A 14,264-nucleotide genomic window follows, 5' to 3' on the forward strand; every position below is an offset into this window, starting at 1 on the left:
ACACTTGGTTGCATTTTGTTGTGGGACTAGAATAAATGCCTGGAACCTAAAAGAACATTATTAACCGGTTTCCCATGCTTTTAAAATAACGGTTATTTTCCGGAACAGTATGGATCACTTTCGTTCCAGGTTCCATTTCTGTTCCTTGAAAATGTTAGTTATTTTCCGGTTTTCTGTTCTGTTCCCTGAACCGGTTCTGACCCCTGCTTTTAAGACTGATGTTTGTGCCAAAAACATTTGTTAATAATCACCAGCAGTGGAAATAAAATAGAATGCCAACATTACTGGACTAGCAAACTGACAAACATAATAGCATAATAATACAAACTCCGCCAGTTTAAGGTAGTTTTTTTCTTCATTGGATGCGTCTCAATCCACCTCATCCGTCGATTGTCACACTTCCTCATCCGCGGTGAAAGGTGACAGAGCCGGAGCGACGTTTGTCTGACCATGAAAGACCATTTTCACAAAGTCTTCTGTAACAACTGTCACGAACACGATGGTGTTCTCCGTTTTGCTCTATAACCGACACAAATATCTCGGGACTCGTCTGACGTCGGTACAGTCAATCTACCAACTTCTGTCTGTAGCGTCCCAATGGTTTGGGCGTAACAACTGTTTTTCGTTCCTGGACGCAAGAAACTCTTCTGAAGGGTCCCCTGGTACCAGTTGAAAAAAAGAAGAAAATGAGGGGTTAAAAAATATTTGTCCTAATCTTTCTCATATCTTTAAGATATAGGACAGACACTTCAGAACAAACTTTATTTATATATATATATTTTTTGTGGTGATTATCTGTTGTTCCATGTAGTGAATCTGTTATTCAATGTGTTTGTATGGGCTAATAACAGTAAGGACTATCTGTTATTCAATGTGTTTCTATGGGCTAATAGCAATAAGGACTATCTGTTATTCAATGTGTTTCTATGGGCTAATAGCAGTAAGGACTGTCTCTGTTATTCAATGTGTTTCTATGGGCTAATAACAGTAAGGACTGTCTGTTATTCAATGTGTTTCTATGGGCTAATAACAGTAAGGACTATCTGTTATTCAATGTGTTTCTATGGGCTAATAGCAATAAGGACTATCTGTTATTCAATGTGTTTCTATGGGCTAATAGCAGTAAGGACTATCTGTTATTCAATGTGTTTCTATGGGCTAATAACAGTAAGGACTATCTGTTATTCAATGTGTTTCTATGGGCTAATAACAGTAAGGCCAAATACAAATCTACCTCAACTTATTTTGTGTATATTTTTTGACACCAAGAGGTCTTAAAATACTAAATCAAATAGCAAAATTGTCCTTGGTATCACCTTCTTTAAAACAATTCCATATAGCTTAGTAGAACCTCCCTACCACTGGCTTTACACTCTGTTTGGTTAAAACACTATAGACTACCCTCCTGCCAGAGAAAAGGGTTAACATAATCACTATGAACCCATGATAAAACCTTTAGAAACCCTTACTGTAAAAGCTTATTGTAAAATGCATCTTTAAACATATTCAGTGAGCAGTGTAAAACATAAGACTACTCTCCTGCCACAGAAAGGGGTTTAATTTACAGTTAACATAATCTCTATGAACCCATGATAAAACCTTTAGAAACCCTTACTGTAAAAGCTTATTGTAAAATGCATCTTTAAACATATTCAGTGAGCAGTGTAAAACATAAGACTACTCTCCTGCCACAGAAAGGGGTTTAATTTACAGTTAACATAATCACTATGAAACCCTTACATTTTACAATAAGCTTTACAGTATCTTTAAACATAACAGACTACCCTCCTGCCACAGAAAGGGTTTAATTTTCTACTAATGAGCCCTTCATACAGGAAACATTTATTGTAAAACATTATGGACTACAGCTGTGTACATAACATCCTATTCCCTATATAAATAGGGTACAGGGTATCCTTATGGACTGCATTCCTGCCCTAGAAATCAAGGGGCCACTCTTCCCCCAAGGAGTCACACTGTTTGGAGGGAGACCAAAACATGACTGTAGGCTTATCACGAGATCAAGTCCTCATCCGAAATGGCACCCTATTCCCTATATAGAGCACTACTTTAGACCAGAGCCCTATGGCACCCTATTCCCTAGATAGTGCACTACTTTAGACCAGGGCTCTGGTAGTAAAATTACTGCATTATATAGGGAATAGGGTTCCGTAGGGCTCTGGTCTAAAGTAGTGCACTATATAGGGAATAGGGTTCTATAGGGCTCTGGTCTAAAGTAGTGCACTATATAGGGAATAGGGTGCCATTTGGGAAGCAGGCCACTCTCTGGGACTAAAGCCAAAACCAACTCTCCTCGACACAGGACACTGTAAAGATGGAGCAACAGCTGATGTCTCCAGTCACGCCGTTCACACACGCACGCGCAGACACACACACACACACACACACATTTTGTTCTTCTATCCTTGTGGGGGCCTAAAATTCATTTCCATTCACAATCTTATTTTCCATAACCCTAACCCTGACCTTAACCCTAAACTTAACCATAACCCTGACCTTAACCCTAAACTGAACCCCTAACCATAACCCTGACCTTAACCCTAAACTGAACCCCTAACCATAACCCTGACCTTAACCCTAAACTTAACCATAACCCTGACCTTAACCCTAAACTGAACCCCTAACCATAACCCTGACCTTAACCCTAAACTTAACCATAACCCTGACCTTAACCCTAAACTTAACCATAACCCTGACCTTAACCCTAAACTGAAAACTGAACCTTAACCCCTTAACCATAACCCTAACCTTAACCCTAAACTGAACCATAACCCTGACCTTAACCCTAAACTAACCCTGACCTTAACCCTAAACTGAACCCCTAACCATAACCCTGACCTTAACCCTAAACTTAACCATAACCCTGACCTTAACCCTAAACTGAACCCCTAACCATAACCCTGACCTTAACCCTAAACTTAACCATAACCCTGACCTTAACCCTAAACTTAACCATAACCCTGACCTTAACCCTAAATTTAACCATAACCCTGACCTTAACCCTAAACTGAACCCCTTACCATAACCTTAACCCTAAACTGAACCCCTAACCATAACCCTGACCTTAACCCTAAACTGAACCCCTAACCATAACCATAACCTTAACCCTAAACTGAACCCATAACCATAACCCTAAACTGAACCCCTAACCATAACCCTGACCTTAACCCTAAACTGAACCCCTAACCATAACCATAACCTTAACCCTAAACTGAACCCCTAACCATAACCCTGACCTTAACCCTAAACTTAATTCTTAACCCTAAACTGAACCCCTAACCATAACCCTGACCTTGGTTGCTGGTTACCTCCAGACGTGACGCTTGGAATTCAGGCCAATATTTTTTTCTAACGGTCTGAAAGTCTTTTAGGTGACTTTTGACAAACTCCAAGCTGGGCTGTCATGTACCTTTTAGTGAGGAGAGGCTTCCGTCTGGCCACTTTACCATAAAGGCCTGATTGGTGGAGTGCTGCAGAGATGGTTACCCTTCTGGAAGGATCTTCCATCTCTACAGAGGAACTCTGGAGCTCTGCCAGAGTGACCATCAGGTTCTTGGTCACCTCCCTGACCAAGGCTCTTCTCCTCCTGATTGGTCAGTTTGTCCGGGCGACCGGCTCTAGGAAAAGTCTTGGTGGTTCAAACTTCTCCCATTTTTAAGAATGATGGAGGCCACTGTGTTCTTGGGGACCTTCAATGCTGCAGAATGACGGAGGCCACTGTGTTCTTGGGGACCTTCAATGCTGCAGAATGACGGAGGCCACTGTGTTCTTGGGGACCTTCAATGCTGCAGAATGACGGAGGCCACTGTGTTCTTGGGGACCTTCAATGCTGCAGAATGACGGAGGCCACTGTGTTCTTGGGGACCTTCAATGCTTCAGTAATGTTTTGGTACCCTTCCCCAGGTCTGTGCCTCAACCTTATATAGACAGGTGTGTTCCTTTCCAAATCATGTCTATTTGGACCTTCAATTCTGCAGACATTTTTTTTGTTACACAACTACAATCCTGTCTCTGAGCTTTACGGACAGCGCAGAACATTCCTAAATCTATCCTCAAAATATCAATTTCGGTCGTGTGGCGCTGTTTCCCCCCACGGCGCTGTGCAGGCCGAGCATGTCCCTATAGTACCACAAGACAGCTGGGAGAAGAAACATCTTGAGTTGCGCAAAATTGATTTATAACATTGCGGATTAATGAGGATGTGAATCGCGACTGGGGGGATCTTAGCAACCCAAAGGTCGAGAGTTCAAATATCATCATGGACAACTTGAGCATTTTTTTTTTTAGATAATTACCAACTTTTCTACTTACTTAGTACTTTCTACTTTTCAACTATTTAGCATGTTAGCTAATCCTTCTCTTAACCTTAAGCCTAACTCTTAACCGTTTAACCGAACGCCCCTAGCCTAGCTAATGTTAGCCAGCTAGCTAACGTTAGCCACAACAAATTGAAATTCGTAACATATACTTATTGCAAATTGATAGGCTATTGTGCGAATTGTAATTTGTACCATATGCGAATTGGATGATAGACATGACAAATGAATACATACCATATGAAACTTGGATATCGTCCTTTATCGGCCCTGTGGTACAGCGTAGTAACTAGCATAGTCATCTACGACTTAGGAAATGTGCTACATCGACATTAAATACATTAAATGAGACAAATGTTGAATTAATTAACTTCTTTCGAATGTGAACATGTGCAACATAGCTGAAGAACAAAACGTGGTTGCAGAATTCTCTATGCAAAAAGTGTGCTGTCAACCACCAAACATGTTTTTAAAATTAAATACAGTTTCTGGAGCACGAAGGAGAGTTGAATCAAAATAATAAACAGAACGTCCCTCTGGGCCCTGCAATATTCATGGATAAGTCACTCTGGGCCCTGCAATATTCATGGATAAGTCACTCTGGGGGATAAGTCACTCTGGGCCCTGCAATATTCATGGGTAAGTTGTTCTGGGCCCTGCAATATTCATGGATAAGTTGTTCTGGGCCCTGCAATATTCATGGATAAGTTGTTCTGGGCCCTGCAATATTCATGGATAAGTTGTTCTGGGCCCTGCAATATTCATGGATAAGTCACTCTGGGCCCTGCAATATTCATGGATAAGTCACTCTGGGCCCTGCAATATTCATGGATAAGTTGTTCTGGGCCCTGCAATATTCATGGATAAGTTGTTCTGGGCCCTGCAATACTCATGGATAAGTCACTCTGGGCCCTGCAATATTCATGGTTAAGTCACTCTGGGCCCTGCAATATTCATGGGTAAGTCACTCTGGGCCATGCAATATTCATGGGTAAGTCATTCCGGGTCCTGCAATATTCATGGATAAGTTGTTCTGGGCCCTGCAATATTCATGGATAAGTCACTCTGGGCCCTGCAATATTATGGATAAATCACTCTGGGCCCTGCAATATTCATGGATAAGTCATTCTGGGCCCTGCAATATTCATGGTTAAGTCACTCTGGGCCCTGCAATATTCATGGATAAGTCACTCTGGGCCCTGCAATATTCATGGATAAGTCACTCTGGGCCCTGCAATATTCATGGATAAGTCACTCTGGGCCCTGCAATATTCATGGTTAAGTCATTCTGGGCCATGCAATATTCATGGATAAGTCACTCTGGGCCCTGCAATATTCATGGATAAGTCATTCTGGGCCCTGCAATATTCATGGATAAGTCACTCTGGGCCCTGCAGTAATGAGATAAATTACACTTCCTGTCTCCTACAAATGAACTCAGGTGTTCATCGGTGAGACTGGTGCAGGTGTTCATCGGTGAGACTGGTGCAGGTGTTTTCATCGGTGAGACTGGTGCAAGTGAGACTGGTGCAGGTGTTCATCGGTGAGACTGGTGCAGGTGTTCATCGGTGAGACTGGTGCAGGTGTTCATCGGTGAGACTGGTGCAGGTGAGACTGGTGCCAGGTGTTCATCGGTGAGACTGGTGCCAGGTGTTCATCGGTGAGACTGGTGCCAGGTGTTCATCGGTGAGACTGGTGCCAGGTGTTCATCGGTGAGACTGGTGCCAGGTGTTCATCGGTGAGACTGGTGCGCTGTTTGTTTTTTTAATAAAGGTCATTGTGGAGAAGACTGATTCACAGCTGTATGTGGAACTAAACATGTTCAGGATGTATAGTGCTCAGTTTCTTGAGAACAAGGACATCAGCTGCAGGCACCATCTTTTCCCCAGGAAGTGGCACAGTCACCAGCCTGCTCCTTCAAAGACACATTGCCTTGCAGCTCAATCAACTCCATCTGCTGCGATGCAACATCTACCCATCTGAAGATCTGTTTTGCTTCTTCTGACAACTGTGTCACATTTGTGACCCATGAATGGGGTTCTGGATGAGAAGCAGCAGTTTCCATCTAACCGTGATGTCATCAAAGTGAGCCTTGAAGTTATCCATCAGATTCTGGATGAAATCAACATGGTTTCTCTCCCTGCCTTTTGCTCCAAAAGTTTGAGGATGTGGAGAAGTTTTCCCTGGAGATCATTCTTGAAAAGCTCAATTTTTCTACTGGAGAGCCCGGATTACTGTTATCATATCACACACGGTGTTGTCTCATCCCTGCAGCTTGACGTTCAATTGATTTAGGGTGTGATGTAATGTCTGCCAAAAATTCAGCTGTTTCCAACTTCTCATATTCCAAAAACTCTGAAAACTGAGTTGCCTTGTCACTCAATTTGATCTGATGAGAAAGCTTTGCTTTCCTCCTGAATGGCCCAAAAGTGTTCCAAAACCCTGTCTTGCTGAGCCTTCTGGAATTGTTGTGCAGGTCGTAGGTCATTAACTGGCATTGGCGTCTGTCAGAACTTTCTGACATTGTTGTGCAGGTCGGAGGTCATCAACTGGCATTGGCGTCTGTCAGAACTTTCTGACATTGTTGTGCAGGTCGGAGGTCATCAACTGGCATTGGCGTCTGTCAGAACTTTCTCGTAGCAGGTGTTGAAGGGGTGATGTTGCTCTCAAAAAGTTGATCCGTTTCATCATCGTTGTCATGACCTCGGGAATACTCGTTTCCCGGACTGGCACTCGGGACAGATTGGTGGATGATGCAGTGGTAAGATGTCAGCCCCGGGTGGTCCTCTTTCAAACGTGCAACCAGTCCCCTCCCTCTTCCTGTAGGGTGCAACCAGTCCCCTCCCTCTTCCTGTAGGGTGCAACCAGTTGATAACAACACTCCTATCTGTGTAGTTAACAGTTGATAACTACACTCCTATCTGTGTAGTTAACAGTTGATAACAGTTGATAACTACACTCCTATCTGTGTAGTTAACAGCTGAACAGCGGTCAAACCTGTTTCTTTCCGCCTGCTTTTGTCCCAAGGTTCCGCGTAAAATATTTGGATTAATGTGATTGGGTAAGACGCGGCCTCTTGTATTTGCATATAACCACCCGGTTGGATTAGCCAGAGCAATAGTAGAGGTGGACGTTGCTTTGAAAGAGAGGTTGCTGAGTTAGAGGCCACTGCACACGGTTGTTTTTTATTTTATTTTTTAAAGCCGTGTAAATTGGATTGACCCTTCTCTGGGTCCAGACTTGGACCGGGGACCGCCAGTTGAGTTTGGCTGGCGGTTCAAGTTACCTCTTGTGGATCAGAAAATTGCGGGTTCGCCTCCCGGAGGAGATATTTTTCCGCCATTTTTTGTTTTTAATCTTGCTTGTTTTCTTTCACAGGGAGAAGAGTTAGCCTGGTGGCCAACTTCGTGAAGAGACATTTCAACCTGCGGTGTATTGTCAAGCATCAGTATGGAGGTTGGTAATCACCTAGTTTATACCTGCGGTGTATTGTCAAGCATCAGTATGGAGGTTGGTAATCACCTAGTTTATACCTGCGGTGTATTGTCAAGCATCAGTACGGAGGTTGGTAATCACCTAGTTTATACCTACGGTGTATTGTCAAGCATCAGTACGGAGGTTGGTAATCACCTAGTTTATACCTGCGGTGTATTGGCCAGCATCAGTACGGAGGTTGGTAATCACCTAGTTTATACCTGCGGTGTATTGTCAAGCATCAGTACGGAGGTTGGTAATCACCTAGTTTATACCTACGGTGTATTGTCAAGCATCAGTACGGAGGTTGGTAATCACCTAGTTTATACCTGCGGTGTATTGGCCAGCATCAGTACGGAGGTTGGTAATCACCTAGTTTATACCTGCGGTGTATTGGCCAGCATCAGTACGGAGGTTGGTAATCACCTAGTTTATACCTGCGGTGTATTGGCCAGCATCAGTACGGAGGTTGGTAATCACCTAGTTTATACCTGCGGTGTATTGTCAAGCATCAGTACGGAGGTTGGTAATCACCTAGTTTATACCTGCGGTGTATTGTCAAGCATCAGTACGGAGGTTGGTAATCACCTAGTTTATACCTGCGGTGTATTGTCAAGCATCAGTATGGAGGTTGGTAATCACCTAGTTTATACCTGCGGTGTATTGTCAAGCATCAGTATGGAGGTTGGTAATCACCTAGTCTATACCTGCAGTGTAGTAGGTATTCACGAATGTTATACCCAGGAAAAGTAAGCAGTACAAGGGGACACTGGTAGGTATCAGGGTTGGGGTCAATTTAAGAAGCAGTAGAAGGGGACACTGGTAGGTATCAGGGTTGGGGTCAATTTATGAAGCAGTACAAGGGGACACTGGTAGGTATCAGGGTTGGGGTCAATTTAAGAAGCCGTACAAGGGGACACTGGTAGGTATCAGGGTTGGGGTCAATTTAAGAAGCAGTACAAGGGGACACTGGTAGGTATCAGGGTCGGGGTCAATTTAAGAAGCAGTACAAGGGGACACTGGTAGGTATCAGGGTTGGGGTCAATTTAAGAAGCAGTACAAGGGGACACTGGTAGGTATCAGGGTTGGGGTCAATTTAAGAAGCAGTACAAGGGGACACTGGTAGGTATCAGGGTTGGGGTCAATTTAAGAATAGTACAGGGGACACTGTTAGGTATGAGGGCTGGGGTCAAATTTAATTTCAATTCAGGAAGCGCACTGAAATTCCTGTTCTCCAATGTTTTTCAATGAGGACAATTTGGAATTGAAATGGAATTTGGTTTACTTTTTGAATTGACTGGAATTGAACATGGTTTTGACCTTAACTCTGGAAGGTATATTAAATCATGTTCGAGAGGGTCGCCTCTTCTGTTGTGTCCATCTCACTTCTGTTGTGTCCATCTCACTTCTGTTGTGTGCATCTCACTTCTGTTTCCGTCTTAACACTGCAGTTCATGTAAGTGACCCTTGTCTGAGCCAGAGCGGCCCATAGTACACCCCCTGGACAGGACTCTAGTTCAGTTCAAGCAAACCCGTCATTTGCATTGCTTTAGTGCTGACTTGAAAGTGTACCATGTGTATATTGAAAGAGTTCAGAAGAGGATGCCGTTAAAGACCCTTGAACTCATAAATCATCTTTATGTACAGTTCCATTCAAAGGTTTGGACACACCTACTCATTCAAGGGTTATTTTTTACAATTTTCTACATTGTAGAATAGTAGTGAAGACATCACAACTATGAAATAACACATATGGAATCATGTAGTAACCAAAAAAGTGATAAACAAATCAAAATATATTTTAGACCCTTTGCCTTGATGACAGCTTTGCACACTCTTGGCATTCTCTCAACCAGCTTCACCTGGAATGCTTTTCCAACAGTCTTGAAGGAGTTCCTACATATGCTGAGCACTTGTTGGCTGCTTTTCCTTCACTCTGTGATCCAACTCATTCCAAACTCTCTCAATTGGGTTGAGGTCGGGTGATTGTGGAGGCCAGATCATCTGATGCATAACTCCATCACTCTTCTTGGTAAAATAGCCCTTAAATAGCCTGGAGGTGTGTTTTGGGTCATTGTCCTGTTGAAAAACAAATGATAGTCCCACTAAACCCAAACCAGATGGGATGGCGTATTGCTGCAGAATACTGTGGTAGCCATGCTGGTTAAGTGTGCCTTGAATTCTAAATAAAACACTGACAGTGTCACCAACAAAGCACCATCACACCACCTCCTCCTCCATGCTTCACGCTGGGAACCACACATGCAGAGATCATCCGTTCACCTACTCTGCGTCTCACAAAGACACGGCGGTTGGAACCAAAAATCTCAAATTTGGACTCCAGACCAAAGGACAAATTTCCACCAGTCTAATGTCCATTGCTCTTGTTTCTTGGCCCAAGCCAGTCTCTTCTTCTTATTGGTGTCCTTTAGTAGAGGTTTCTTTGCACCTATTCGACCATGAAGGCCTGATTCACACAGTCTCCTCTGAACAGTTGATGTTGAGATGTGTCTGTTATTTGAACTAGGTGAAGCATTTATTTGGGCTGCAATCTGAGGTGCAGTTAAGTCTAATGAACTTATCCTCTGCAGCAAAGGGAACTCTGGGTCTTCCTTTCCCGTGGCGGTCCTCATGAGAGGCAGTTTCATGGTTGAAGGTTTTTTCGAACGCACTTGAAGAAACTTTAGAGGTTCTTGACATTTTCTGGATTGACTGACCTTCATGTGTTAAAGTAATGATGGACTGTAGTTTCTCTTTGCTTATTTGAGCTGTTCTTGCCATAATATGGACTTGGTCTTTTGCCAAATAGGGCAATCTTCTGTATACCACCCCTACCTTGTCACAACACAACGGACTGGCTACGTTGTCATTGGCTCAAACACATTAAGAAGGAAAGAAATTCCACAAATTTATTTTTAAAAAGGCACACCTATTCATTGGGGGGCTCCCGAGTTGCACAGCGGTCTAAGGCACTGCATCTCAGTGCTAGAAGCGTCACTACAGACCTGGTTTGATTCCAGGCTGTATCACAACCGGCCGTGATTGGGAGTCCCATAGGGCGGCGCATAATTGGCCCAGCGTCGTCCGGGTCATGGCTTGTCCGGAGTTGGCCGTCATTGCAAATAAGAATTTGTTCCAAACTGACTTGCCTAGTTAAATAAACGTTTAAATAAATTAAATAGTAGTTGAAATGCATTCCAGATGACTACCTCATGAAGCTGGTTGAGAGAATGCCAAGAGTGTGCAAAGCTGTCATCAAGGCAAAGGGTGGCTACTTTGAAGAATCTAAAATATATTTTGTTTTATTTATCACTTTTTTGGTTACTACATGATTCCATATGTGTTATTTCATAGTGTTGATGTCTTCACAATTATTTTTACAATGTAAAAAAAAAATATTTAAAAATCCCTTGAGTAGGTGTGTCCAAATGTTTGACTGGTGCTGTATGTGCTTATGCAAAGCAGTGAGTCCACACAATCTATCTTTTTAAAAGGTCTCTCCTTCACTTGTTTTAACATCCTGACCCTACCTGCCATGTGCGTGCTTGAGAACATCATGCAAGTTTGTCCCTGGAGGGCCTGCTTAATCTGCCCGTTAAATTTGTCCCTGGAGGGCCTCCTTAATCTGGTGATAAGGTTGTCCCTGGAGGGCCTCCTTAATCTGCCCGTTAAATTTGTCCCTGGAGGGCCTCCTTAATCTGGTGATAAGGTTGTCCCTGGAGGGCCTCCTTAATCTGCCCGTTAAATTTGTCCCTGGAGGGCCTCCTTAATCTGGTGTTAAGGTTGTCCCTGAAATGCCTCCTTAATCTGCCCGTTAAGTTTGTCCCTGGTGGGCTGTCTTAGTCTGGTGTTAAGGTTGTCCCTGAAAGGCCTCCTTAATCTGCCCGTTAAGTTTGTCCCTGGTGGGCTGTCTTAGTCTGGTGTTAAGGTTGTCCCTGAAAGGCCTCCTTAATCTGGTGTTAAGGTTGTCCCTGAAGGGCCTCCTTAAACTGCCGTTAAGTTTGTCCCTGGTGGGCTGTCTTAGTCTGGTGTTAAGGTTGTCCCTGAAGGGCCTCCTTTCTGAGACCGTAAAAAGCTGGGAGTCCCTTTCCTTCTATAGGAGGGCTGTGAGACTGAGAATGTTACATCTCCATGGCCCATCTCCTGCCCCTGACCTTATTCATGGGAACTACATGTCCCCTTCCTATTGGGACACTTTCATGGTTCTCTTCCTCCCACATGTCCCCTTCCTCTTGGGACACTTTCATGGTCCTCTTCCTCCCAAATGGAGCTCTCCCTCTTGGAACACTTTCATGGTCCTCTTCCTCTTGGGACACTTTCATGGGCCTCTTCATCCCAAATGGTCCTCTTCCTCTTGGACCACTTTCATGGTCCTCTTCCTCTTGGACCACTTTCATGGTCCTCTTCCTCTTGGACCACTTTCATGGTCCTCTTCCTCTTGGACCACTTTCATGGTCCTCTTCCTCTTGGGACACTTTCATGGTCCTCTTCCTCTTGGGACACTTTCATGGTCCTCTTCATGGAAGCCATCTTCCTGAACAATAATAGGGCCCTGGTCTACAGTAGTGTTCTATATAGGGAATAGGGCCCTGGTCAACAGTAGTGTTCTATATAGGGAGTAGGGCCCTGGTCAACAGTAGTGTACTATATAGGGAGTAGGGCCCTGGTCAACAGTAGTGTTCTATATAGGGAGTAGGACCCTGGTCAACAGTAGTGTACTATATAGGGAGTAGGGCCCTGGTCAACAGTAGTGTTCTATATAGGGAATAGGGCCCTGGTCAACAGTAGTGTTCTATATAGGGAGTAGGGCCCTGGTCAACAGTAGTGTACTATATAGGGAGTAGGGCCCTGGTCAACAGTAGTGTTCTATATAGGGAATAGGGCCCTGGTCAACAGTAGTGTACTATATAGGGAATAGGGCCCTGGTCAACAGTAGTGTACTATATAGGGAATAGGGCCCTCGTCTACAGTAGTGTACTATATAGGGAATAGGCCCTGGTCAACAGTAGTGTACTATATAGGGAATAGGGCCCTGGTCTACAGTAGTGTACTATATAGGGAATAGGGTTCTGGTCTACAGTAGTGTACTATATAGGGAATAGGGCCCTGGTCAACAGTAGTGTACTATATAAGGAATAGGGCCCTGGTCAACAGTAGTCTACTATATATAGGGAATAGGTCCCTGGTCTACAGTAGTGTACTATATAGGGATTAGGGCCCTGGTCTACAGTAGTGTACTATATAGGGAATAGGGCCCTGGTCAACAGTAGTGTACTATATAGGGAATAGGGCCCTGGTCTACAGTAGTGTACTATATAGGGAATAGGGCCCTGGTCTACAGTAGTGTACTATATAGGGAATAGGGCCCTGGTCAACAGTAGTGTACTATATAGGGAATAGGGCCCTGGTCTACAGTAGTGTACTATATAGGGAATAGGGTTCTGGTCTACAGTAGTGTACTATATAGGGAATAGGGCTCTGGTCTACAGTAGTGTACTATATAGGGAATAGGGCCCTGGTCTACAGTAGTGTACTATATAGGGAATAGGGCCCTGGTCAACAGTAGTGTACTATATAGGGAATAGGGCCCTGGTCTACAGTAGTGTACTATATAGGGAATAGGGCCTGGTCTACAGTAGTGTACTATATAGGGAATAGGGCCCTCGTCTACAGTAGTGTACTATATAGGGAATAGGGCCCTGGTCAGTACAGTAGTGTACTATATAGGGAATAGGGCCCTGGTCTACAGTAGTGTACTATATAGGGAATAGGGTTCTGGTCTACAGTAGTGTACTATATAGGGAATAGGGGGCAGTAGTGTACTATATAGGGAATAGGGCCCTGGTCTACAGTAGTGTACTATATAGGGAATAGGGCCCTGGTCTACAGTAGTGTACTATATAGGGAATAGGGCCCTGGTCTATAGGGAATAGGGTTCTGGTCAACAGTAGTGTACTATATAGGGAAGGAATAGGGCCCTGGTCTACAGTAGTGTACTATATAGGGAATAGGGCCCTGGTCTACAGTAGTGTACTATATAGGGAATAGGGCCCTGGTCTACAGTAGTGTACTATATAGGGAATAGGGCCCTGGTCTACAGTAGTGTACTATATAGGGAATAGGGCCCTGGTCTACAGTAGTGTACTATATAGGGAATAGGGCCCTGGTCTACAGTAGTGTACTATATAGGGAATAGGGCCCTGGTCTACAGTAGTGTACTATATAGGGAATAGGGCCCTGGTCTACAGTAGTGTACTATATAGGGAATAGGGTTCTGGTCTACAGTAGTGTACTATATAGGGAATAGGGCTATATAGGAATAGGGCCCCTGGTCTACAGTAGTACTATATAGGGAATAGGGTTCTGGTCTACAGTAGTGTACTATATAGGGAATAGGGCCCTGGTCTACAGTAGTGTACTATATAGGGAATAGGGCTCTGGTCTACAGTAGTG

The 14,264-nt window shown here is 43.9% G+C and overlaps 1 protein-coding gene across 1 annotated transcript in view; it reads left to right on the forward strand.

Moving 5' to 3' along the window:
* LOC115125485 (uncharacterized) overlaps nt 1-14,264 on the forward strand; it is a gene marked incomplete at its 5' end in the record, with an annotated part of 97,064 nt that overhangs the window by 37,034 nt on the left and 45,766 nt on the right. The window contains one exon of the mRNA XM_065008445.1: nt 7,716-7,793. Within this exon, the coding sequence (XP_064864517.1) occupies nt 7,716-7,793 (78 nt within the window). The remainder of the gene's footprint in view (nt 1-7,715; nt 7,794-14,264) is intronic.

The sequence above is a fragment of the Oncorhynchus nerka genome, linkage group LG23 (assembly GCF_034236695.1).
Source record: "Oncorhynchus nerka isolate Pitt River linkage group LG23, Oner_Uvic_2.0, whole genome shotgun sequence".
NCBI classification, from domain to species: domain Eukaryota; kingdom Metazoa; phylum Chordata; class Actinopteri; order Salmoniformes; family Salmonidae; genus Oncorhynchus; species Oncorhynchus nerka.